The sequence below is a fragment of the Rhodotorula paludigena genome (assembly GCF_050403205.1).
Source record: "Rhodotorula paludigena JCM10292 DNA, Rt_paludigena_JCM10292v1_ctg20, whole genome shotgun sequence".
NCBI classification, from domain to species: domain Eukaryota; kingdom Fungi; phylum Basidiomycota; class Microbotryomycetes; order Sporidiobolales; family Sporidiobolaceae; genus Rhodotorula; species Rhodotorula paludigena.
Genome location: NW_027481438.1, coordinates 107,705 through 131,367, shown reverse-complemented (window position 1 = coordinate 131,367; position 23,663 = coordinate 107,705). Strand labels below are relative to the sequence as shown.

General features: G+C 62.1%; 8 protein-coding genes across 8 annotated transcripts; 4 read left to right on the top strand and 4 right to left on the bottom strand.

Moving 5' to 3' along the window:
* Positions 1–209: 209 nt before the first annotated feature.
* On the bottom strand, positions 210–1,457 carry JCM10292_003705 (Mpv17/PMP22 family protein; the record flags this gene model as incomplete). Its single annotated transcript, XM_076648990.1, has 7 exons — positions 210–268; positions 428–450; positions 512–540; positions 630–768; positions 848–1,091; positions 1,158–1,248; positions 1,335–1,457. 7 exons carry the CDS (start codon positions 1,455–1,457, stop codon positions 210–212), a joined length of 708 nt encoding a protein of 235 aa, XP_076505444.1.
* A 791-nt stretch (positions 1,458–2,248) lies between these two features.
* JCM10292_003704 (uncharacterized protein) lies at positions 2,249–5,190 on the top strand (the record flags this gene model as incomplete). The annotated part of the gene is made up of 12 exons (XM_076648989.1): positions 2,249–2,254; positions 2,403–2,548; positions 2,622–2,685; positions 2,745–3,005; positions 3,071–3,252; positions 3,315–3,469; positions 3,540–3,611; positions 3,680–3,840; positions 3,902–4,013; positions 4,078–4,298; positions 4,394–4,811; positions 4,874–5,190. 12 exons carry the CDS (start codon positions 2,249–2,251, stop codon positions 5,188–5,190), a joined length of 2,115 nt encoding a protein of 704 aa, XP_076505443.1.
* Positions 5,191–7,705: 2,515 nt separating this feature from the next.
* On the top strand, positions 7,706–9,470 carry JCM10292_003703 (uncharacterized protein; the record flags this gene model as incomplete). The annotated part of the gene is made up of 4 exons (XM_076648988.1): positions 7,706–7,713; positions 7,776–7,921; positions 8,014–8,628; positions 8,671–9,470. The coding sequence occupies 4 exons, from the start codon at positions 7,706–7,708 to the stop codon at positions 9,468–9,470; spliced, it is 1,569 nt and encodes a 522-aa protein (XP_076505442.1).
* Positions 9,471–10,029: 559 nt separating this feature from the next.
* Positions 10,030–12,181, top strand: ARG2 (acetyl-CoA:L-glutamate N-acetyltransferase; the record flags this gene model as incomplete). Its single annotated transcript, XM_076648987.1, has 3 exons — positions 10,030–10,125; positions 10,201–10,275; positions 10,337–12,181. 3 exons carry the CDS (start codon positions 10,030–10,032, stop codon positions 12,179–12,181), a joined length of 2,016 nt encoding a protein of 671 aa, XP_076505441.1.
* A 162-nt stretch (positions 12,182–12,343) lies between these two features.
* Positions 12,344–13,740, bottom strand: JCM10292_003701 (cupin domain-containing protein; the record flags this gene model as incomplete). The annotated part of the gene is made up of 6 exons (XM_076648986.1): positions 12,344–12,424; positions 12,491–12,622; positions 12,679–12,863; positions 12,923–13,016; positions 13,080–13,147; positions 13,203–13,740. 6 exons carry the CDS (start codon positions 13,738–13,740, stop codon positions 12,344–12,346), a joined length of 1,098 nt encoding a protein of 365 aa, XP_076505440.1.
* Positions 13,741–14,091: 351 nt separating this feature from the next.
* JCM10292_003700 (sugar porter family MFS transporter) lies at positions 14,092–16,134 on the top strand (the record flags this gene model as incomplete). Its single annotated transcript, XM_076648985.1, has 9 exons — positions 14,092–14,382; positions 14,452–14,524; positions 14,593–14,649; positions 14,708–14,927; positions 14,982–15,244; positions 15,303–15,402; positions 15,459–15,592; positions 15,659–15,852; positions 15,910–16,134. 9 exons carry the CDS (start codon positions 14,092–14,094, stop codon positions 16,132–16,134), a joined length of 1,557 nt encoding a protein of 518 aa, XP_076505439.1.
* A 457-nt stretch (positions 16,135–16,591) lies between these two features.
* JCM10292_003699 (uncharacterized protein) lies at positions 16,592–18,086 on the bottom strand (the record flags this gene model as incomplete). The annotated part of the gene is made up of 4 exons (XM_076648984.1): positions 16,592–17,022; positions 17,090–17,249; positions 17,312–17,518; positions 17,574–18,086. The coding sequence occupies 4 exons, from the start codon at positions 18,084–18,086 to the stop codon at positions 16,592–16,594; spliced, it is 1,311 nt and encodes a 436-aa protein (XP_076505438.1).
* Positions 18,087–18,799: 713 nt separating this feature from the next.
* Positions 18,800–23,663, bottom strand: JCM10292_003698 (uncharacterized protein; the record flags this gene model as incomplete). The annotated part of the gene is made up of 13 exons (XM_076648983.1): positions 18,800–19,674; positions 19,733–19,974; positions 20,032–20,277; positions 20,333–20,447; positions 20,509–20,670; positions 20,724–20,827; positions 20,883–21,502; positions 22,270–22,482; positions 22,550–22,662; positions 22,923–23,050; positions 23,115–23,255; positions 23,318–23,376; positions 23,430–23,663. The coding sequence occupies 13 exons, from the start codon at positions 23,661–23,663 to the stop codon at positions 18,800–18,802; spliced, it is 3,252 nt and encodes a 1,083-aa protein (XP_076505437.1).

Here is a 23,663-nt window from a genome sequence, read left to right as displayed (position 1 = left end):
CCAGCTCAGTACTGCACGGGGGCTAAAGAGGGCGAGGGGGCAGTGGCATCTGTACAGGCCGCCGCATAGGCATTCGCGAACGACTAGGCACTCTAGCACGGCGGCGGCGGGAAAAGTGAAAGGGAGAAGAGTGTTCGAGCTGACGTCTGTCACCGCGGATGCATCAGCTTGCGAACGGGAGAATCAGAACTATCCACTCTACACGCACCTTATGCCGAGCTGACGCCGACACGCGTGCTCAGGAAACACGTCCACACGATGCCGGCGACTGTAGAATGAAAGACTCAGCGCTCTGCGGGAGAAGGCGCAGCCGACGTGGGTGGCCCATGCAGCGGTCGACGCGAAAGTGCGGGTACGCCAAGTATACAGTGGGCCGAGTTGCGCCGTATAGAGCCACCCGAGAGCGAGAAGGACGCGCGAGACTCACTTGAACCGACAGGAACGCGGTACCTGCAAGGACAGCGGGTCAGCAAACCGCGAGTACGGGCGCCGCGACAGCAATCTGGCTCACCGCAGGGGTACGTAGCGGAAGTTGAGGGTCTGTGGGTCACGATGAACCAAGCGAAGCGTGAGCTCGCGGCAATTAGCAGCAGGCAGAAATATGCTTCCGCAGGATGGATCCGACGCACCTGAAAGATGGGCCAGACCTGCCAGTTGACAAACAGGATCGGCCAGTAGTTGCTCGCGATCTTTTCACGCGTCTGCTCCTGGTCGAGGCCCTCGAGGAGGCTCATCGAGAAGAGGAAGATGAAGAGTGAGATGGGCGCCCTGCAGTCAAGGGCGGCTCACAGCATCAGCAGCTCAGCCAAGGACCGGAATTCGACTGATGCGATGCCGTCTGACGCACATGCCAAACTGGTCCGCCGCGACACGCTTCGCCAGCTGCACGACGCTCACATTCGCCTCCGTCGCCGGCCCGCCGCTCAGCGCGCCCGCGCCCGCGGGGAATTGGGGCGCGCCTCGCTCGAGACGCGAGCCCTTGGGGAGCTCCTTCTCGAGACCCGGTATCGGGTTCTCGACCTTGACCTTGGCCATGGTGGCGGGCTGGCCGGCGAGAGTGCGGCGGAGAGGGAAGTTGACCTCGAGGAACTCTGTCGTCCGTGGCACAGAACGTCAGCGCTCCGGACACGAGAAAGTGGGAACGACCGCAAACGCACTGTTCCATGCACCGCCGAGCGGACCCATCGAGGCGCCGAAGACGGCGAATCGCATTGTTCGCTCGAGGTCAAATGCCAGCGAAGCCCCGGACTGTACGAAGACCGGGAGGATTGGAGAGTCAGTGGCATGCATACCAACCTTGCACGCCTGAGCGCACGCCCGCAACGCAGACGCACCGACAACCCGATGAGCTGTGCGCTCACGTCGCCGATCGACATGAGGACGCTGTTGGCGACGCAGAGGGTGAGGTAGGGTCTGCGCTCAAAGTTGCGCGAGTAGGTGCGCAGTATGGCGGCCATGCTTGCGATCGTCGGATGGTAGTCGAGGAGGAAGGCGAGGTGGGGAGGCGTTCAAGGGCGAGTCTGCGGGGAAGGCTGAGTCAGTGAGCTGCTAGGAGCCTGTTACGGGTGTCCGTAGAGTCGCGAGGCGTACAGAGCTGTCGTCGGCGAGCGAGACTTTCGCGGCGATGAAGCGTCGCCGAGCGTGACGGCAAGGCGGCAACGGCTCCGAACGAGCTGTTTCGACGTGGACCTAGTCGAGTATTGTTCTCTTGGCTTTTTCAGCAGTGCGAGAGACCACCGAGCGACGATGTGATGCAAGCCAAGCGGATGACGGCGCTCAAGCGCTCAAGTTGGACTGCGCCGCGAGCGCTCGCTCTGGCTCGTCCACTGCCACCAAATCGCTCCCGGACCTGCTAGACAGGCCACACCTGTACTGCTGTTGTCGCCGGACTTCTTTCTGTCACGCCGCGTCGTACCCTCCCTGCTTGTCTCCTGTCTGCGCCTGTTGCCTCGTCCGCGGGTCCTCCGTGCTTGCGTCTGCTTCCTGTCCATGCTGTGTGCTGCTTGCTCCGCTGTCTTCCCGGTCGCCGGCTCGCTTGTCGCTCCGTCGTGATGCCAGGCAAGTCTCGCGCCTGCTGCCAGCTTCGTCTTGCCGCTTCCGCTTTGCGCGTGACTCCCGTCTTGTGGGCAGTCCCTGACCAGCATCGTTCTGTCTCTCTAGCACGCTCTCGCTACTCCCGCAATGAGGCACCGCCCTCGACCAAGCCTGCAGTCTTCCAGTCTTCACGCGACAACCTAGACGATCCGGTATGTACGTGTGCAACTCCGTCTGAGGCAGGGCTGATCGCCGAGTTCTTGCAGATCGTTTACCGCCGTGCGGGAAGGCATGACTTCGAAGTGCCTCCCCACAACGTCGCTGCGCCCGAGGCGCTCCGCTGAACCATTTCTTGCACGCGCCCGCAGAGCGAAGAAGAGGACGACTTGAATGCCGTCAGGAGCAAGCCCGTCGCCCTCAACTACGGAATGCCGGCGGGTGCACCTCGCTCGAGCTACCTCAAGCAGCTTGAGGGAGGCTACACGGAGGACTCGACGCCGGTCAAGCCGAAGAGGCGAGTTTTTGACTCCTAACTCGTCTCGGCTCGATAATTAGTCTCGCTCAACAGCATCGTTTTTTTGCTGCAGCAAGTTACTTATTACCGACCTCGACAACACGTTGTTTGGCCCCTCCGGCGACGGCGTGATTGCCGTGCGTCTTCTCCTATCTTCACGCTGCATTTGATACCGATCTCACCGGCTCCCGTGCAGCGTCCGTACCTGAAGACATTCATCAAGTACATCATGCACCCGGACACGCCGTACCAGCTCGCCATCTGGACCTTCAGCGGGCGGATGTACGGCATCGCGCACCTGCGCCAGGTCGGCATGGGCAAGTATCTCTTCGATTCGGACGATCTGACGAACCCAAAGTTCAAGCTGGGTCTGGTCGCGTGCTGGGGCTACGAGGACTCGGGCTTTGAGACGTATGGGAGGATGGCGTCGGGAAAGGCGGTCAAGGACCTCGAGCTGGTATGTCTTCGAAGCGCACGCATGTAAACGCTCCCCAGCGCCTAACAGACCGGCGAGGCACCCAGATGTGGGACATGTTGAACGTGACGACCGGCTCGAACTGGACCGCGCTCAACTCGCTCATCCAGGACGACCAGGTCGACAACGGCCGCGCGCAGCCCGACTCGATCGTCAACTGCCCCGTCTTCACCGCCAAATGCCTGGACGACGACTTCCTCCTCGCGCAGATTGGCGTGCTCGACGAGCTGTGTGCCGCCTACTCACCTTCCCCCTTCGTTTCGAGACTGACCCCTGCCCTCCCGACTCCAGCGCCCACGACTCGAACTTTGCCGCCTCGATTCAGAAGCGCGGGCTCGAGCGCGGCCCGCCTGTATACAAGCTAGAGGCGTACGTCAAGCATGCGAGAGAGGTGTGCAGCCGCCTCGGGATCAAGGTTTCGCGCGGCGCGCCGTACCCGGACCCTGGTGCGTGTGCAGCATTCGAGCAGATGAATTCTGCCGCGAGAGAGGAACTGACCTGCCTGAGAACTGTAAGAGGTCATCGACCACCTCCACCGCAACGCCTCGCCCGTTGGGCCCGCCCACGACGCTGCTGAAGAGCCTCCAGGTGCGCTGCTGCCGACTACCCTGTGACGGACGCCAGAGAGTCTGACAAACTTGTTCGAGTACCTGCAGCTCCTCACCCTGGGTCTCTCCCGCTCCCTCGCCCCCACCCAAGCCGCGTCGCCGAAGGTCTTCCGCTCGTTCCCTCAGCGCTGTATAAGCAGGAGGCGGCAGTCCCGAGCCGGATAGACAAGGTCCGCAAGCCGCTCGTCATCTTTGACCTGGACGGGACTGTGCGTTGCGTCCCTCTGCCGTCGGCTCGAATGCCAGACTGACGACCTTACACGCGACCAGCTCTACACCCGCCCGCCGCAGCATCTTGAGCACATTCCCGACGGCGAGCCTTCTGGCCGTCCGTACTTGCGCACCTTCCTCACCTGGTTGCTACGTCCCGAATCGCCGTGGTGTGCGTCGCATTCTTCGCTCCTGTTACTCCTTGCAATTGCTGACACCGCTGGGCTCGCGCACAGCGATGGCCATCTGGACCGGCTCGCAGAAGGCCACGGCCGTGCAGTGCCTCTACGAGCTCGACCTAGGCCTCGTCGGCCCGCAGCTCGTCGACGGCGAGGCCGAGCTGCTGCACCCGAAGCTGCTTGCGTTGTGGGCGCGCGAGGACCTCGGTTTGACCAAGAAGGACTATGTCAGCTATGTGTCAATCGTCAAGGACTTGGACAAAATGTGGAGCTACCTGGTGCGTCTCGGCTTCTCGAACTTGCCCGCGTACTCGACATTCGGCGCAGCGTTCGACGTGCTGCGCAGGGCATACTGACAAGTCGTTTCATCCAGGCAAAGAAGAAGCTCGGCAACTTTGACCCGTCCAACACGGTTATGGTCGACGACACGCCCTCGAAGCTACGCGCGCAGCCCTCGACGCTCATTGCTGCCCCGACGTACGACTACCCGCTCGGACCCTCCATCCAGACCAACACAGCGCAGATGGACTCGTTACTGCTTGCGCTGGTCGATATACTCGACCTCATCGCGCCGCAGAGCAACTTTGCGGCCTTTGTCGCCAAGAAGCGTTGGAACGTTGTGCCGACTCGCGACGAGATTGCGGACGAGCGCAACGAGGGTGTGAGGATTCTCAAGCGCGACGGCGTGCCTGTCGAAGCAGAGGGACGCGGCCTGATCCCCGGGGCGATGCGGAGCAAGGCGGGTGACGCGTACGGGAGGACGGCTGGAAGGACAATGCCGCGCATCTCAGGTACGGCTGAGCCAGACACTCGTAGAATGCCAGTGAGCTGACGAAAGGCGCCGTCGTCGCAGTCCTGAACTCGATCTACACGGCGCCGAGCGATTCCTCGGCCCGCCCTCCCAGCATGACGACGGCGGGCACAACTGTGCCTCTCACGCACGCCAATCTTGCCTCAATTCGCGCCGTCCCGATTGGCACGCAGACCGACGAGGAAGACGACAACCGGACGGACACGACTGCCTCGTCCGTCAACGGCGACAATGACGACGCCGCGCAGGAGGCGCAGCAGGCTGCAGCGAATGGCTCCGCACGGATTCCGGTCAGGGGCTCAAGGAGGATGCGCAGGACGGCGAGTTGGGCGAGCGATGATCACAGCGGCTACGAGTGAGTCAAACCGCTCGTTCCGCGGGGGCTGTATGTACGACTCGGGGCCTGTAATACACGGATGTCTCTGTTGCTCCGCTCACTGCTCGCAAACAGCGCACTTGCGTGTTCTGTACTCTCCCATCTTGACTTGGGAAGGTCGAGTTTTGCGAGACGATCCTGGCTTCCTTTGCTGCTCGCAGCTCAACCCTGTCCCTCTGTTCGCATTGTTTACCGTGTGCTGTCTCTGACACAAGCCTCGCACGGTCCGTCGCAGTGTGCTCTATCCACTCAGCGCCTCTTTAGAATTGCACTATGCTGTAAACGGATCTACAACATGCAATCCACGAAGGCCGGGGATAACCACTGGAATCGATATCCCCATTGAGCCATCTCAACCTCGACTTCGACCTTTCTGCGCACGCAAGTCGCTTACGGAGTCAGTTCCGCAAACAAGCAGGCACGAGGGGGCGACACACAGTCTGGAGGTGAGCCTCGCTAGTCCACGCGACTCGAGGTTGACACGGCCGGCGTCGAAAGGCACGGCAATGAACGTCGAGTGGTTACTTGGCGAGGGCTCGAAGGTGCGCAAGGTCGCTACGGGAAGTGTGAGGTCAGCTGGAAGGGCAGAGGAGTCAGCGGGCTGAGAGACGTACAGTAGAGGTCGATGACCTGGTTGTTGACCTTGAGCCTGTTGTACATGGCCGAGCAGAAGAACAGGAAGACGAAGGCGAAGACGAGCGAGAACAAGCGGCGACCTGTGGAACAAGCAAGGTCAGCCGAGCCCGACAAAGCGAACATGCACGAGAGCTCACCGAGTCGAAAGGCGAAGAAAGGAAGGGACGCCTGCACCAGAGGCAGACTCGGTGGCAAGATGAAAGCCTGTCCGTCTCACCCGGTCAGCTGGCAGAGAGAGGACTACGGACGAAGGGACTTACCGGACTACTGGTGGTGCACAGCCAGATTGTCCTAGTGGTTGTACAGCATCGACTGTGGGAACGAGATAGCGAGTCAGCCGACGAAGACGAGGAGAAACGGAGGAGGAGAGAAAGCGCACGAGGCAGAGGCCGAAGCAAGCGAGAGTGATGGTGAGTCCGGAGGGCAGAGAACGAAGAGCGCAGACAAAGCCGGAAAGAGGCGAAGGATGTACACGAGGGAGGAGAAGGAAGCAGAGAGGGAGAGAGCAGCGCGCGCGCGAAGTCATCCGCTTCGCCTGTCCCCACTTCAGGGGAAGCAGCTGCGCGTGAGCGGCAGATCGAAGCGCATCGCCAGCTCCATAGGGCAGCGGAGGACGAGAGGCTCGGGCAGACACGCTTTTCAGTCCATCTGCGCGTCCAGAACCCACCGAGCATCCCCTACGAGCGTTTGTGCGCGCTGTACGCGTCTTTCGAGCGCGTTTGCTGCAATGGCACCGTCGGCGGACGCGCCAGACCAATCCGCGTCAGCGGCGATCGATTGCGCCGGACCTCCTCGGAGTGATGTCCCTTGACTCTGTATGTCGCCATAAGCTCGAGCATGGTCGGTAGGATGCCGTAGCAAGCAGGGGACGGGGTCAAGCTAGCGGGGGAGCTGCCAGCCGCGAGTGCGACGAGCGAGAGAAGGGGCAGAGCGGGAAGTCGTCGAGTCGACAGCGAGTTGCGAAGCGAGCATCGAGCGAGACATCGTGCGCAATCTCAGCACGAGCATCGAGCGAGACATCGTGCGCAATCTCAGCACGAGCAGGAGCATTGTGTCCACGTTTGCGCGAGCACGAGCACGAGGTTACAGCAAGGGAGGCAAACCACTCGACGTGCTCCCGGTCACTCGCGTCCACGGTGGATCCCCTGAATGCAGCACTTTGCAGTGCAGCCAGCAGGTGTCGATGCCGAAGCCGTACAGTCGCGTCCGGAGCTGACGGGAGTGCGGCTGATCAGTACGCGCGAGCTGTAGTCCGAGGAGAGCGAGGGAAGCACCACATCGAGACAAGGAGACACTCGTCCACCGCCAAATTGCTTCCGTCGAAAATTTGCTGAGCACACCCGAGTTGTCAGTTCTGCGCCTGTTGCTGCGTCGAGGGTGAAGGACCGAACCCATAGTGTCAAAGTCGCGCTCACGTGCTCTCCCCAGTTGCGCGTGCGGACGCGACGGCGCGTGCGCGCGGGTCATGCTGCGAGGGTGCGCTGGGACGAAGCAATGCGAGTGGCGGCAGGAGCGGTCAGGAGACTCGGAGGGTCGCCCTGCGCGTGCTCGTGCTGCGTGGAACGAGAGAGACAGCCAGCGCCAGCGGGAAAATGAAGCGGGCTCGCTTTCGCCGGGGCAAAGCAACTCAGGGTCTCGTCGCTCTGCCGCGACCCGCCCCGCTCTTCCCACTCCCAAGCACGCACTTGCTACCCAGGAAGCCGCGCGTGCACCGCGTAGACGCCCTCCAGCTGTGCCCGGCGCTGCCCTCGACCGCCCGCTTGCCCCGCCGGAACCCCTGCGGACGCGCCCCCGCCTCGTCGCCTGACTCCTCACGACCCGCCCAGCACACCGCGTGAAGGCGCACGCAGCGCACAGCATTGATGCAGAAGTACGTACAGGTCTACTCCGCCCGTGCCCAGCCCACCGCTGACCCTTGCACGCGCCCGCCAGTCCTCAGAGCGCCTCGATCGCCGTCCCGCCTGCACCGCGCTCTGCCGGGCTGTCGCGCTCTGCGTCGGCCATAGTCACGTCCAGGCGACCCAGCCTGCGCCTGGCTCCGCCTGCAGGCCCGCCCGCGCCCGGGAGCGCCCCTCGACGTGCGCCACCTCTACCCCCCTTTGCTCCGCTTCCCACCCCGCCGGCCGAGTTGCTGACCCTTTCGCGCGCTGCCCGCACTTTCCCCTTGCAGCCATCACCTTTGCCCTCCCGCCTGCAACGCCCACCAGCGGCGGAGCATCGCCCACGACTCCCTCGCACGAGCGCGGCAACCCGCTCGCCTCCTCCCCTTCGAGCTTCCTCAACCGTCTCTCGCGCACTTTCTCGCAGTCGCGCACCAAACTCGTCCGCCGCGTTAGCAAGGGCACAAAGGCGACGACGAGCCCGACCAGCTCCAAGCCTGTGTCGGTTCTCGTCGGCGACAAGGAGAACCATGCGGCGCCGCCCTCCCCCATCGGCGGCGCAGTCAGCGACGACTTGCCCCGACCGTCCGCCCTTGCCCCCGCTTCGGCTGGCCCTGCACCCCTCCGACGCACCCTGCGCGTATCGCCCGCGCTCATGCGCCGCTCGAGGAGTGAGGGCCAGCGCCAGGCGCCGCGCATACCCAACGAAGGCGAGAAGATGAAGGAGCTGGTCGCGCGCGCCAACGGCTATGTCGAGGTTGCCGCGGCCGAGATACAGCCTGGCCTGACGCGACTCGACGTCCAGCCAGACGCGGCAGACGAGCGGTCGCATGTCGGGTCGTACTTCTGGTCCGACTCGCTTGGCGTTTGCTGGGACGGCCGCGAAGTCGGCAAGTCTTCTCCTCGTCTCTACTGGTCTCATATCGACTGACGCTTTGAACCCGCAGTCCGCCCCGACCTCCTCTTTGCGTACCAGCAGTACTCGTCAAACTCGGATGTCGTGCCGCAGCGCGCCGTCTACGCCTCGACCCTCTCTTCCTTCCCGCCGCGCCCGCCCCTCCGCCCACGTACGCCCGAGTTGTCACCGGCAGCAAAGATCATTGCCGAGTACCGCGCGACGCATAGTCCGATGGCGCCGAGCGTGCGCACTCGCTCACGCGACGAACTGGTGGACGACGACGACGAGACGCCGCAACCGTCTGGGCTTGCGCTCACGCCGCTCGCGATTGAGCCGCCTTCTCCGCTACCTGCTCCGACGCCCATCAATCCGTTCGACGCGCCGCCGCTGCACTACGATTCCCCGACGTCACCCACCTCTTCCGCCTCCTTTGCCCGCTCGGCTGCTCCTCCCCCAGCCGAGCCTGCCCGCTCCTACGCCTCTTCGTCAGCCTCGTCTGCGCCGAGCGAAGGTGGCGAGCCGCGCTTCCGCTTCGGGACCGGGAGCGAGACGGGCGCGCACGGCGCTCACGCTGGACAGGCCGCGCCGCGATCAAGCGCGGACGGCGCCGCGGCGGACGAGCAGGGTCAAGGGATGCGCGCGAGGGAGGACAGCTCGACGAGCCTGGAGAGCCTCGCGGGTGCGGCTGGCGGCGCTCGCCCCGCGCGCGAGAAGGCGGTCGGCGGGCCGGAAGTGCAGCGCTTCCAGCTCGTCGACGAGGGGCCGGTCGCGAGGGAAAAGAAGGCCCTCGCGGAGGGCGTGAGCTTGGACGAGGAGGAGGGAGACGAGGAGTGGCAGGAGTGCGAGTGAGGCGCACTACTCTGCCCGATCACGACCGGCATCTTTCGACTTTCTTCGCCCTCGTTCACGACGGCGTATCCCATTCGACTTGTCACTCTGGTCGTTTCTCCCACCCCGCCCAGCGCATTTGCGCCCGACGATAGACAATGGCTCCCCTCTTCTTCGCAACCCTAATTACGCACTCGCACGACGCACCCTCTTCTCTCCACCTCCCGCACGCACGCGTTCTCGCACGTTTGCAGCTCAATCACGGACAGTCACTCGACATTCGCACGCCTTTTTACGACCGTTGTAGCCGTATCTTTCGTCCCCTCCTCCGCAGCGATGGCGCTTCGCCGCGCTCATATGCCTCCCTACGCATGTATATCAGTGCACTACTAGCTCGCATCGTCGTTCCATCCCTTGGTTTGCTCAGGAAGAGAGCGACTGCAATGTCGCCGGTGCGCTCATCGGGGTTGACTCTCGACAGCTTGCCGCCGCTTCGTGACAGCTCCTTCTGCGCCGGACAAAGCGCCGTCGTGCTCCGTCTGTGCTTGGCAAGCTACTGCGCGCTGTCTCGCCGGGCCGGATGAGCTGCATCTTGGGAGGAGGACTCCGCTCCGGCAGCGCAGGAGCGGCCGCGGGCTCGTCGCGACGGCGCGCAAATGCGGCATGGGCTAGCTCGGTGCGTCTCTGAGCTCTATCTGAACGCGACGGACAAGTCTCGCTGACCGGCGTGCGGGTTGTGGCGTGCGTGCAGGCTCGCAAGATTAGTTCGGCACGAGGGGTCGTCGGAGAGGCGCAGAAGCGCCAAGTCGAGCTCGAGCGGCAGCGTGTGAGCATTCTGCTACCCTTCCGAACCGGATCCGAGCGACACTGAAGCCCGCATGCAGCAGGATCTCATTCTCTCCGTCCTCGAGGCGCAACCCTCGGCTCGCGACTCGCGTTTCTACCTCCGCAACTTTGACCCGGCGTCCCGGCCAACTCGTCAGGCTCCTACGATGGCAGAGAGCGACACGGCCGCTTTCCCGCTCTTCGACCAAGAGACGCCGACGACCGCCTACTCCCGCTCCATCCCGACGTCCTCGACGGGCTCGTCCTCGTCGCCCGCCGCCGAAGAGTACAAGGGCAAGACGGCTTTCGCCGACGAGCTCCTCGCGGCACCTGCCAGCCGGCACACGGCGCTCGTCAAGGTGCAGGGCCCGTTCACGGACCGGCAACTCGAGTCTATCGCCGAGGGCATGGTCTACCTGAAGAAGCTGGGGCTCGTCTCGGTCATCGTGGTCGACCACGAGAGCTGGCTCGCCGAGGAGCGCCGCATCGGCGAGCTCGACCTGACCGAGGCCGAGCGCAAAAAGCACATTGTGCGATTGCGCGAGCGCATGAAGCGCGAGACAATCCGCTTCAGCGACATGCTCGAGGCCAAGGGCGGCGCGGCGCGGCCGCTCCTCGAGGGTGTCCTGTGCGTCAAGGGCGCCGCGTTCGAGGACACGTGGGCGCCCATCGCCTCGACGAGCGCGCAGCCGTACGAGGCGCGGACCGACGACCTCTTCGTCGATTCGCTGTCGGGCATCCGCAACGCCGTGCGGCAAGGCGAGATTCCCGTCATCCCGCCTATCGCGCTCGACGCGTCATGCTTCTCGCTGTGCGTCTCGGCGAACGACGCCGTGCAGGCCATTGCGTCCGGTCTAGCCGACGCCGAGCGCCGCACTGGTTTGCGATACGAGGCAGACGCACGCCTCGACAATGACGTCGACCTGACCCCTGTGCGGCTCATGATCATCAACCGCGAAGGCGGTATCCCCTCTCCCGCTCGCGGCGGCGACCCTCACCTGTCGATCAACCTCGAGTCCGAGTTCGATTACATCAACAAAACGTTCATCTGGCAAGAGACGCACCCGACGGCGCTCTCGAACCTCGCCCTCGTGCGCGACTGCCTCGCGGTACTCCCTCGTACCGCCTCGGCCGTCCTCGTCTCGCACCGATCCCCTCGCTCGCTCATCGCCAACCTCATCACAAACAAGCCTGCACACTCGCCTTCCCTCTCGCACGACTCGCTCCCGCGGCGAAACATGCAGCATCAGCCGACCATCATCCGCCGCGGTCTGCCCATCCGCGTATTCCGCTCGATGGACGACATCGACAAGGATGCGCTCGCGCACGTTCTCGAAGAGTCGTTTGGCAAGACGCTCGACCGCGAGCCGTTCTACGACCGCCTGCGCCGCGATCTCGACTTCTGCATCGTCGCAGGCGACTACCACGCTGTGGCTATCGTGACGAACGAGCGGCCGCTCGACCCGGCGACGGGCGAGCCCCTCGCCGACGCCGACCCGATCGCCTACCTCGACAAATTCGCCGTGCTCCCTTCTCTGCAGGGCGATGGCACGGTCGACTTCCTGTGGGGCGCGCTGCGCGACGAGTCGTGGGGTCTCGGCCTGCTCGACGCGCTCAACCCCAACGTCGGCGGTCTCGGAGGACAGGGTATCGCGCGCGACCTGGTGTGGCGATCGAGGGCGAACAACCCGGTCAACAAGTGGTACTTTGACCGCTCGACCGGGTTCTTCAAGATTCCGCCGCCGCCGGGGAGCGCCGTCGGATTCTCACTGTTCTGGTGCGAAGCCGAGGACCGCGTGAGCGAGTTCCTGCGCGGCGAGAAGGAGGGGCGCAAGATGCCGGCGACGCCAGAGAAGCTGCGCAAATGGGCGCCCGTCATCTCGGAGATCCCGTCCTGTTGGCGATAGACCATAACTCTTGCACAACGCAATGCCATTAGCGGCGCAGGCATCCTCGATCGTCCCTTTCCGGCTGAGCGACTCGACACTGCGCGCGACGCGTCCCTCGGCTTCCAGGACAACGGGACATTGCGAGACTCAGTCCCCTGCGATGCACCTGCTCTACAGTATCTAGTACTCTTCGTGCGTCTCCCCCGTTGCGTAGAAGCCCAGCTTCTCGAGAGTGGCGAAGTCGGTGTACGTGAAGAGGTACTGCAGGCGCGCAAGAGGTGGTGAGACCCGCCGGTTCAGGCTGTTGGAAGAACGAGAGCGGCTCACCGCCTTCTCATTCCCGCCGCAGACGGTGAAAGCATGCCAAGCGGGAATGACCCAGGTGTCGTTCTTGCGGAAAGGCATCTCGCTTGTGTTGCCTTCCCGGTCGGTGATGAATACGATGCCGTCGCCAGCAACCTGTGGATGGGCGTAACTCAGCATTGTGCGACATGGCTTGCTTTGTGGGGACATACACAGTGGAAGATGTTGTTGCAGGTGTCGTGACGAGTCTTGGCTCTCGAGTTCGCGTCAACACGGAGCGCGTAAGCCGCAATGGTGCGCGAGACGTGCTGGTCAACCATACTGGGGTTGAGATACTCGAGTCGAATGGAGGCGCCAGGTGCGGCGTCGAGACGCTTCTTCATGTCGGCCCATTTGTCTGTACGTTAGAGTTTTAGCTGGGAACGGAGAGCATCTCGGGAAACATGCGCAACGCACATTGCCGCGGAGCCTCTGCGCCGGACTTGACCGTCGAGTCGTGGTAACGCTTGCCTTCGCCGTCCGGGTGCTGCATTAGGCGCGTCTGGAAGTTCTGCAGCGGCGAAGACGGCGTCAGTCGTTCAGGCGAAGGGAGCATGCGCGTGAAGCAGCGTACGATGGGGAAGTTGCCTTCAAAGAGCGGCTGGTCGAGCCCGTCAAGCCAAATTGCGGGTGTCGTCCCCTCTGCGAGCGCGTTGTATTAGGAAGATCGAGTGAACAGGGGAGAAGCGGGATGCACCGTTTCCATGATCGTGCCAAGCAAACTGGGTGGTCAAGACGAGGTCGCCCGGCTCCATGTACATCTTGTCGCCGCCGACAGCGGTGTATGCCCCGGCCCCTTCGATGAAGAAGCGCAGAGCAAAGACGGTGTGCCTGTGGCAGAGCGCCCGCTCGCCGGGCAGAAGGAGCTGCCAGGCACCGAGGATGGTGTCGGAAGTGTACGGAGCGCGCCTGACGCCTGGGTTGAGCATGAGAAGCGCACGGCGCTCAGCCTCGGCCGGAGTCGTCGCGCAGGCGGAGCGCAGGACGATGTCGCGCGCGATGGCGTACTCCCACTTGTGCGGCACGCAGGCGCTGTTGGGCTTGCCATCAAAGGCTCGCATCTCGTTGTGCCAGAGAGCCCGGTAGTCGCCCACCTCTTGGAGCTCCGCCAGGAAGCTGTTGCGAGCGGCGAGGGCTAGCTCATCCAGATCCACGGTCGCGCCGGTGAGTGCCGCCTGCTTCAATGCATTGATGATCGGTGCCGAAACGGGCTGAAGAACTTCGATAGAGGGCATAGTTGGCTGGCTGGCGACACGATCGAAGCGAGTGATGAAGCGATGAAGCGCGCAGGACAGCCCATGCGGGCAGGACGAGCAAAGCACAGCACGGCGAGCACTTCCTGGGGTAGCGATAAGGGACTCAGGAACCAGCGGAATGCAAAAGCGGCGGTCGACGAGAGCTGGGCCGGATGGAACGGAAGAAGCGGCGGAAGGAACGGTCGTCGCTCTCTCTCTTCCCTCGCGCTCGTATCGCTAATCTCGCAGAGCAGTGCTCAGCGATAAGGCCGTGCTGGGCTTGAGTGCCCCCGGGGCTGCGCCCCGCCTCCTGTCTTCCGCTTGTCTCCCCTTGTCTTTCGTCGTCAGGCCATGACCAGGATGGGCATCTTTCCCCGCGGCTTGTGGCAACACCGGCGTGCTCTCCTCTGCGCTATGGTCAATGGCTTTGGCGGCGCAAGCCTCGGTTACGACACGGGTGCAGCAGGCGGCATCATCACGCTCCCTTCCTTCATCAGCGACTTTTTCGGGTCCGCCGGCAATACTCGTGCTCGTGCGAACCTTTCGTCGGATATCGTCGCTGTTCTCTTCGCTGGTGCCTTCTTCGGGTCGCTCGGCGCTGCGCCGATCGAAGCCTGGATCGGCAAAAGATACGGCTTGATGGTGCGAGCGACTGTCTCCCTTTGCTGACCTGGGTCTCGGCCTTACTGACTGTTCCGTGGGCCCGTGCAGGTCTTTGCCTTCGTCTTCATTGTCGGTTCCCTCGTCACAATCATTCAGAATGACGCGCTGGGCTGCATCTACGGTGCGTTCTCGTTCACCACGTCTCGTATGTGTACTTGCGAACCGGGTCTGACCTGTTCCCTATCCCAGCCGGACGCATCATTTCAGGTCTTGGCATTGGTGCTTTCTCGAACCTCTGCAATGCTTGTGAGTCAAACGACATTGAGACGCTCGCTTGCATTCCCTGACCCTGCCTTCGGATTAGACGTCGCCGAGACTGCTCCGAAGCACCTTCGTGGCGCCTTTGGCTCTTTCTTCCAGTTCTTCCTCGTCATTGGCGGCTCGTGTGCCTACTTTGCCAGCTACGGCTCGAAGCTCCATATCTCCAACACCTCGTCGGCGCAGTGGCGCCTGCCCTTCGCCATGCAGGCCCTCCCCGGCTTCATCCTCCTCGTCGGACTTTTCTTCATCAAGGAGTCACCACGGTACGCTCCAAATTCTCTTTTCCAATGCAACCGCAGCTGACCGGGGTCCTTCAGCTGGCTCGCGCGCAAGGGTCGAACTGAAGAGGCGCTCGCATCGCTTGCATACCTCCGCGGAACGGATGAGCAGGACGAGAGTACGCTCGCCGAGTTCGCCGAGATTCAGACCCAGCTCGTCGAAGAGGCGGAGACCGCATCGCGCTTCCGCCTCAAGCAGGTTCTCGAACGCGGCACTCGCGAGCGCTTCTTTGTCGCCTACTCCGCCTCCATCTGGCTCATTTGGAGCGGACACAACAGCATTCTCTACTATGCTCCGAGCAGTACGTTTCAACTCGCCCGCTTCCGTTGAATCCCCTCGTGGCTAAAACCTTCTATCAGTCTTTGCGACGATCGGCTTTGCCAGCAACGCGAGCTTGATGGCTAGCGGGTTGTTTGGTATAGTGAAGATGGCGTGCATGCCTATCTTCATGCTCTTCTTGTGAGCGGCAACCCCTTACGAGCTGTCGCAATACGCTGACGCCGTGGCTCCAACAGCGTCGACCGGTTCTCCCGCCGCACACTTCTGCGCGCCGGAAATCTCCTTTGCTGCGCTGTCCTTGCGGCGTTTGCCGGCGTGACCAGCTCTACCCTTGTACCCGACTCGGACCGCTCGCGGGCAGCTGCTGCGCGTGCGTCATTGCTTTGCCTGATGTCCAGCATGATGTGGCTCACTGTGTCTCTCTCTGTCTCTACAGTGCTCTATCTCTTCTTTGTCTTCTATTCCTTTTCCATCGGTCCGCTCGGATGGATTGTCATCGCCGAAGCATTCGACCCGCGGACTCGCCAACTTGGCATCGCATCGGCTATGGCACTCACCTACCTCTGCAACTTTGCCGTTGCTCGCTCGACTCCCCTGGCTCTCGTTGACATCGGCTACAAATGGTGGATCGTGTGTCGCACACTTTCCATCCCAGTCGTGCACCCTCCCTGACCTTCAATTCTGCAGATCCTCGCCGTCTTCCAGCTCCTCGCGTTCGCGACGTACTCCGTCATGCCCGAGACGGGCGGCCAGTCGCTTGAGCAGCTCGACGTCGTGTTCGGCAAGGTGTCAGCCGCCGAGCGTCAGCGCAACCTGAACGCCGGCGACATCCTTAGCGACAAGGGTGCCGAGTCCACCGAGCAGGACGAGGGCAAAGAGCGTAGCACACGCACTGCGGTGCGCATGGTCTAGCTCCTATTGTGTGCTTCGGGATCATCCAGTCTGTACCTCTTTTTGTTCACGCCGAACCTTCTGTCTGTCTGTTCTCGACTCGTCCGTGCTAGAGGGACCCCTGCAGTACACGTATCGAATTAGTGATCATGTCCATCGAAAGAGAGTTGCAAAAGCAGATAGATCTGGCAATTTGGCGAGCGCGTTGTCGAGAGAAGCTGCAGTCGCAACACTGGAAGGCCGGCCGCGGCGTCGAATCCGCAGAGACTTAGACTGCCGCACCTCTTTTCGCAGTGAAAGAATCAGTGTAAAGGGTGATGAGCGCTCTCCGGTCAAGTCTCGTGACGGCAATCGCGGCAGACAAGTGCCCCCGAGGCAGACGGACCCAAATGCGTGGACACAGGTTGCACAGACTGAAAGAAGACACACATCAATACCGCACCGTGGTCCAGAGGGCTCTCTACGCCGCCTGAGCTCTCTACGCCGCCTGAGCTGCCTGCGCCCCGTCGTACCGCGCCGCAACCTCCTTAGCGATGTGGGCGCGCATGTCGTAAAGATTCATTTCGTCGACGGTGAGCTTGCCCGCCTTAGCCGCGAGCTTTGCCTCGGGCGCGGAGAGCGACGTGAAGCCGATGCGCTCATTGAGGTTTTCGGTAGCGCGTGCCGAAGCCGCCTGCACGCGTGTCGCGCGCGGCTTCCGGATCTGCTCGCACAGCTCGAGGCCGGCCTTCACATCTGATGTAAAGCCGTGCTCGCGCGAGAAGATGATACCGAGCGCAGCGGCGTCCTCTATCGCCTGACACGCGCCCTGCGACTGGTGCGGCATCATCGGGTGCGCAGCGTCGCCGAGGATGCAGATGCGGCCTTTGATCCAGTGCGAGTAAGGCTGGTGAATGTAGAGGCGCCACGCTGCATATGAGTCCACGGCGCGTCAGCTCCGACCGAGAGAGAGTGAAGCAGGAGCAAAGAAACGCACGCATGCGGTCGATCGAGTTCTCAATGAGAGCGCGAGCAGCCGGGTCAAGCTCCGAGTACTGCGCCTTGAGGATGTCGCTTGGCGGAACCTCGGCAAAGGTAAAGCCCTCCTCGGTATGATTGGTGAGCTCAGTCGGCATAAAGCAGTAGAACGAGACGAGCTGTCCATGATTATGCGAGTCAGCGAAGTCTTGAGCAAAGCACAAAGAAGGTAAGCACGCACGTCGCCTCCCGAGCATGGTGACATGACGATCTTGTAGTACATCGAGAGGTTCGGCGCCGGGTAGCCGCCCCAGAACTGGATGGCCGGGTGCGCAGCCCATTCGAGCCCGAGTTTGGCGAGGTCGGCACGGCGGACATTGCAGCGGTAGCACGTCTGATTGGCCGATTTAATGTCAGGAGTGACGCCAATCTCGCGGCGCAGGATTGACTGCGAGAAGGAGAATGTCAGCCCGAGGAATCCGCTCGCAAGGAGGTGAACGCACCCGGATGCCGTCTGCACCAATGATCAAGTCCGCCTCGATCTCGACACCGTTTTGGAATTTGACGATACCCTTCTCGGGATCGGCAGCCTCGGCGATATGGTCGACAACAACGGAACAGGGTGTTCCCTTGCCGGCCTCCTCCGTCGCGGCACGCAGGAGCATCTCGTGCATGTCCACCCGGTGAAACATGTAGTACGGGGTGCCCCAGTTGCGCTCGTAGTCGGCGAGCGAGTAGGTGTTGAGTACTTCGCCCGTCCGCCAGTCGCGCATGATCAGATCCTCTAGGATGATGGGCTTGCCCGACGCGATGTTGACGCCCCAGTCGCGCAGCCATTGGGCGCCGTTCTTCGCGCACGAGATGGAGGCGCCCACTTCGAGCTTGAAGTCGCGGCGCTCGTAGATCGAGACGAGGTGCCCCGCGCGACGAAGAGCAACGGCAGCCGCCAGACCGCCAAGACCACCGCCGATGACAGCAACCTTGAGTGGCTTGAAGTCGGGCGGAGCAGCAACCATGGCAAGTTGTAGGGGAGCAGGTGGTGTGTCGTGCGAGGTGTGCAAGTTGTGCGGAAGGGGAGCAGGCGACGAGAGATGAGCGAGGCAATGAGAGCTGGATGAGCGGCGGATCAGACTGGAGGGGAGCCGTGGGAGCGGCTGTGGAAGGTCGCACGATAGCACATCTCATGCATTGCGCTTCCAGCGCGTCCGAGCGGTCGTGATACCGTCGGAAAAGTTCCGGTCCGGAACGAGCGGAACGAGGTGCGGCGGGGAACAACGGGATAGCACGAAGCGGCGGGTTCGGATACGGGACCTCCAAGCCGAGCGCATCGCAAAAGTCGACCTTTCAGGCGCGATAAGCTGACGTACCGGTAGCAAAGCAAGACGAGGCAGGGGTCCGAGAGCGATGAGCGAGGCCAGCGACGCCGCGGCTGCGGCATCTTGTGGATTGAACTTGGGGACAAGGTCACGAACGCGTTTGATGTTCAACGTGCTCAGCGACACGCTGGCCACTCGGCCTTGCAAGTACAGCCCGTCGCTCGCTCCTGCTCCCGAGACGAACGGCTTCTTCAAGCTTCCATGACAGGGGAGTTTCTCCATCTGACCTTTGCACGACCGTACAACAAGGGCGAGGAATGGACCCGCCAATTACTCGTTGAGATGAGACCGAGAGCTCGTCCATAGCGGAAGGAAGACGTCCGAAATGCCCTTTAGACTGCAGCAAAGACGGGCTACGCTGACATCCAGCTCCCCATTGCGCCCATGCCGAGGTACGAGTCCGCAAAGCCTGCCTCGCCCGTAGGAAACGCAAAGTTGCCGTCGAAGCGGCCGAGAAAGTCGAGCAGATCGTCGCCGTCGTTTGCGTTCCCGCTGATGAGGCGGTCGTTGACAGGAGGAGGCACGATGGTTGCAACATTTGGCGCGGCGCGTGAGAGCGGCAGCGGGTCGGTAAACGGCAAGAAGGGATCGTACGGGAGCGAAGGCTGGAAGGATGAGAGTTGCGGCGCCAAAGGGAGGGACGAGCGGAAGTCGAGTGAGGTCCCGCCAGATCCGACCTCTCCCAGAGACGTCGACGTCCGGCTTGCGTCTTGTGAAGCTGCCGCAGACGGTACGGGCGGGCAGTCGCGGCGATGTGGTACCACATTCGCTTTAGCACCGGGACCAACGGCTGCAAAGGCAGCTGCGAGGCGCGATTCGGGCGAAGGCGCCTGGTCGTAGCCCTGAAGTGTTGCGGCCGCGAGTCGCTCGAGCATCGTGCGTGCAGCTCGCACGCCGGCGAAGCGCGTCGACTCGAGGAGCACGAGCGCCTGCAACGCCTGCGACACCTCCGAGCGCAGCTGGTCGACCACGACGGCATCGTCGAGTCCGCCTTGAAGGATGAGAAGCAGGAAGCCGCCGGCAACCAGCAGATGCTGCGTGAAGTCGAGGAGGTAAAGTGACGGCGGGATCTTGGCGGCGACGAGGGTAGGGGCGAGAGCAACGAGACTCTGTGCCGCGCGGAGACAGCGCACAAGAGAGAGCTGCTGTGCGAGGCTTGGCGTGCTGCCTTGCTGAGGGAGGAGGGGAAAGTGGAGGAGAAGGGTGGTGGAGTAGAAGGACGAGAACGCTGCACCGCAGAGGGTCAGAACGAGACTGTCAAGCGCAGCCCCTCACAGAAAGCTCACCAATGAGGCGCTGGATCAAGTAAGGTGACGGTAGTTGGTGAAGGTCGCCCTGAAGATGCGCAGGAAGGCGAGAAACCCATGCCTGCAGGTCCTCTTCGTAGCGCCCGATCTGCTCGCGTAGCTGAGTGTCGGCAGCTTCAGGGCTGAGATCGGCACTCGCCCTTGAGTGGGTTGAAATGGTGCCGAGCGCTTTGCCCGTCAGGCGATGGAGGTCGATAAGATAGTTGAAGCCGGACATATTGCTGTGTAAAGAGGCAGTTCAGCGTAAAGGTTTCCGGAGCGTGAAGGAGTCTGCTCACGATAGCTGCTCCGATGCCGGGGAGCCCTGGCTCTCGCAAAGTGCCTCGAGGAGCTCGTCGCTGCACTCGAGCGGCTTTTCTGCATCTATGTCGGCGTCGTTGAGCGTGAGAGGTCGGCCAAGGATAGCCGCGAGCGATCGATCGAGTGCGTAGAGGGACCAGAATGTGCGCCGTCGCTTCTCCTTCTGCAACCTTGGGAGGATAGAGCGGTCGAGCGAGCGATGCAGCCCCAAATCGGTGGCAAAGCTGCGAAGGCGGGACATTAGCCGACTCAGAGGCGTTGCTGCCAATGTCAACGCACCGGATTGCCTGGCCGAGCACGATCCAAGCTCGCGCAGGAGCGTTTGAGATGCAGAGGAAGAGCGTGAAGAGGCCGTAGACCTGCACTTGCTCGAGAGACTGGTCGATGACGCCGTCTGAGGGGCAAACAAGTCAGCTCCCGAGCTATGGGCTACGTCATAACAGTGGTGGACTCACGCATAGCGAGCAAGTTTGCCTGTGCATACAGACCAACGCCAGCACGGCCTGACCCGTCCGAGCCCGGCTCCGGGACGATTTGGAACGACGGACCAAATGCGAAAGAGCCCTGTGCGTGCTTAACGCGAGGATCGTCCGTGATAGCAGCAGCACAAGCCAAGACTGTCAAGAGCAATGCGTCAGTGAAGGAGTTTTGGGAAGTCCACCGTACTTACCGGAGAAAATCATGGCAAGCGACATCGGCCGCAGCTCTTGCAGAGGCCGTAGCCAGAAGCTCTGATAAAGCTTCATGAAGAATGGTTTATGCAGTAGCGGGACGCTGCGGGTAAATGGGTCAGCGAAGGGATACCGGCCTTGACGCGGTTCGTACCCACAGCAGGTGCAGCCTGTCGAAGTATTGCTCGACAAGCAGGTCCGACAGCTCGCGGTCAGGACGTTCGACGGCGGCTAGCGACGGCAATGCGGGCGAGAGCTTGAGACCTAGTGGCGAAGTGAGCCAGCTCAGGTTGCTCAGCGTCTGCGGCTGAGCAGCTCCCGACGCGGCTGCAGCCGAGCAGCGCTGCCGTCGATCGAGCTCGATCAAAATTGATGAAGTAGAGGCAGCACCGATATACCGCGCATTGGCGCGCGCATCGACGACGAGGCGACCGACCTTTCCGCGCCAACTTCGCTCGTCGGCGTCGTCGTCTGCGAATGTCGGGAAGACCTTGGGCGCAGGGCTCTCCTCCGTTTCCTGCTCAGGCGGAGGCGGGTCGGGCAGATATGCGGGACGAGTTGGTGCTGCTGAGCCGTCGGTCACCGGACGAGTAGGAACCGCGAGACCCTTCTCGCCCAACAGCGCCTCAATCTTCTGTAGACGCAGCTCTTGCTGTAGAACGCGAGCCTGAAGCGCCTCGAGGTGGCTCCTTCGAGTCGAGTTCGTGTCCTCCTCGAAAAGACAGGTCTCGCCGAAAGAGGTGCAGTGTCCGCAAGGCGCGAGCCCGTCGCACTTGACCTGTAATACACGCACGTCAGCGTGATTGAATCTGAGTTCCTTTCTGAAGAATGCACCTTCTTCCGCTTGCACACGAGGCAAGCCCTCGACGTGCGTTTCCTCTTGTAGGGTCTTGCGCCGCCATCTTCCGTCGAGGCGGGAGCAGCAAGCGGGGCCAAAGGCAGTGGAGGGATCTCCGAGGTCGACTGTGACTGCATGGCTGCCGCAGACTAGCAAAGCAGGAGCACGCGAAACGGCACAAAGAAAGGAGCAGAAGTCGAGAGGCCGCGGGAGGCGATAAGGCCCCTCGAGCGGGCGGGAGCAATCTCGACGTGGCCACAGGTGCGCAGCGCCCAGCGCGGCGGGCCGATCGAAGCCGTCTCCGCACAGTGGGCGAGCTGGCCCGACCCGGCCGTACCCGTTTCTCATCAGTCCCAGTCACGACGTCGCGCTGCAGAGCATGCGGAGGTCAAGACGAGGACCCATTACTGCTGCTCCTGTAAATGACAGCGGAGCCGGTCTGCGAAGAGTTGTACGCGGAGCCCGAGGCGCTTGGCGACGACCAAGCGACGACTCAAAGATGCGAGGTTGATACGAGAAGCGTCTCGCTTTGGTCTCGCCTGTCCCCGCTCGTAGCACGGTAGTCTCTTTGTGGCCTGCCAATCAGAGTAAAGCAACCATATTGCTGCTCACGTCCTGCGAGGAGCGCGGGTACGGCTGAATGCGCTCTTCCTGATACTGCCCGTCTACCGGCGTCGATTAGTGCACACTGTCGTTCATGCAGTCACCTCCCTAATGAAGTCTACAAGCATCTTGCCCTGCAGGTCGTCCTCGGTCCCAATTGACAAGACGTTCGAGATGTGGTTGTGGCCGGGCACGACTTGGAAGCGTGGCATTGCTCCCGATGGCGACGATTTGGCGCGATACGTGTTGAAGAATTCAATGTTGGCGTCGGTGATCTCCTTGCTGTCAACCCAAAAATGGCGAATACCAGTGAGCACCTGAGTAGCGAGAGACGAGCCCGGGGTCGGAAGCAGAACAGACAGGAGACGCACGTATCAAGCTGACCGATCGTGATGAGCGTTGGTAGTGCGAGAGCGTCGAGAGCTGGATGACCCCGGGGCATGCCGGCGAGTAGACCGAGAGGCGAATGCGGCCGGACTGTTTGCAGGTCGTCGGATCTGGCAGGAGCGAGAGCAGAGTTCATTAGCAGTGTTATTCCGTATTGACGAGCTTCGTCCTCAACTCACCCGTAGTAGTGTTGGAGCGTGAGCGCTCGACGCGCCTTGGACGCGTCAAAAAAGAATGGGGCGGACAAATAAGCCACTCCGCAAGGCAGAGGAAGCGAGCTATTGCAGCGAGTTGGGTCTCCTGCAGCGTATACTGTCGATGTGGTCGATCAGCTGAGCAGTCAGAGCAGGACGCGCTGAAGAGAACGCACTGTTGGTTGCAACATGTACAGCTCCGGAGCTCTGGCCCGAGAGCACGACACGATTCGGGTCGCCCGCGCCAAAGTCGCTCCTCTCAATGTTCTCATGCACCCACTGGCGGATGAGCTCAACATCGTCTCTGCTTGCAGGCAAACGTGATTCGTGCCAAGGCCTCAGATTGGGAGCCGAGCAAACAGACGCACCCTCCGCCGGGATAGCAAACACCGCCTTCCTTCACGAGCCGGTAATTGGCCATGACGCCTACAATGCCGTTGGAAGCAAGGTAGTGGCCGATGTTGCTGTAGGCCGCACGTGTCCATTGCTTGTCGCCTGAGAAAAACCCGCTGTGCGGGCAAGAGACTTCAGCTACTGGGAAGCTGACGAGAAGCGGGACTGTGGCACTTACCCGCCATGCAGAAATACCAAGACAGGCGGCTTCTCCTGCGAGGGCGTCGGTAGATAGACCTGCGGACAAGCAAGTCAGGTTTCGTTCAAGGCACCCGCATGGAAGAACTCACGTCGAGGACGTGACGTTCGTCGGGGCCGTACTGCACGTTCTGCACAACCGAGTTCTGCCACGAAGGCAGCAAGCGAGCGTATGCAGCTTCATACAGTTTGTGCGTCTCGTCCGCCGTCGCGTTCACCCAAGAGGTGCCGATCTCGACGAGCCCTTGCCGGATTGCAGCAAGCTCGGCAGCCGCCTTCGACTGGGAGAGGTCTGATTCATCCTGTGTGGTCACGCGAACAGGCAT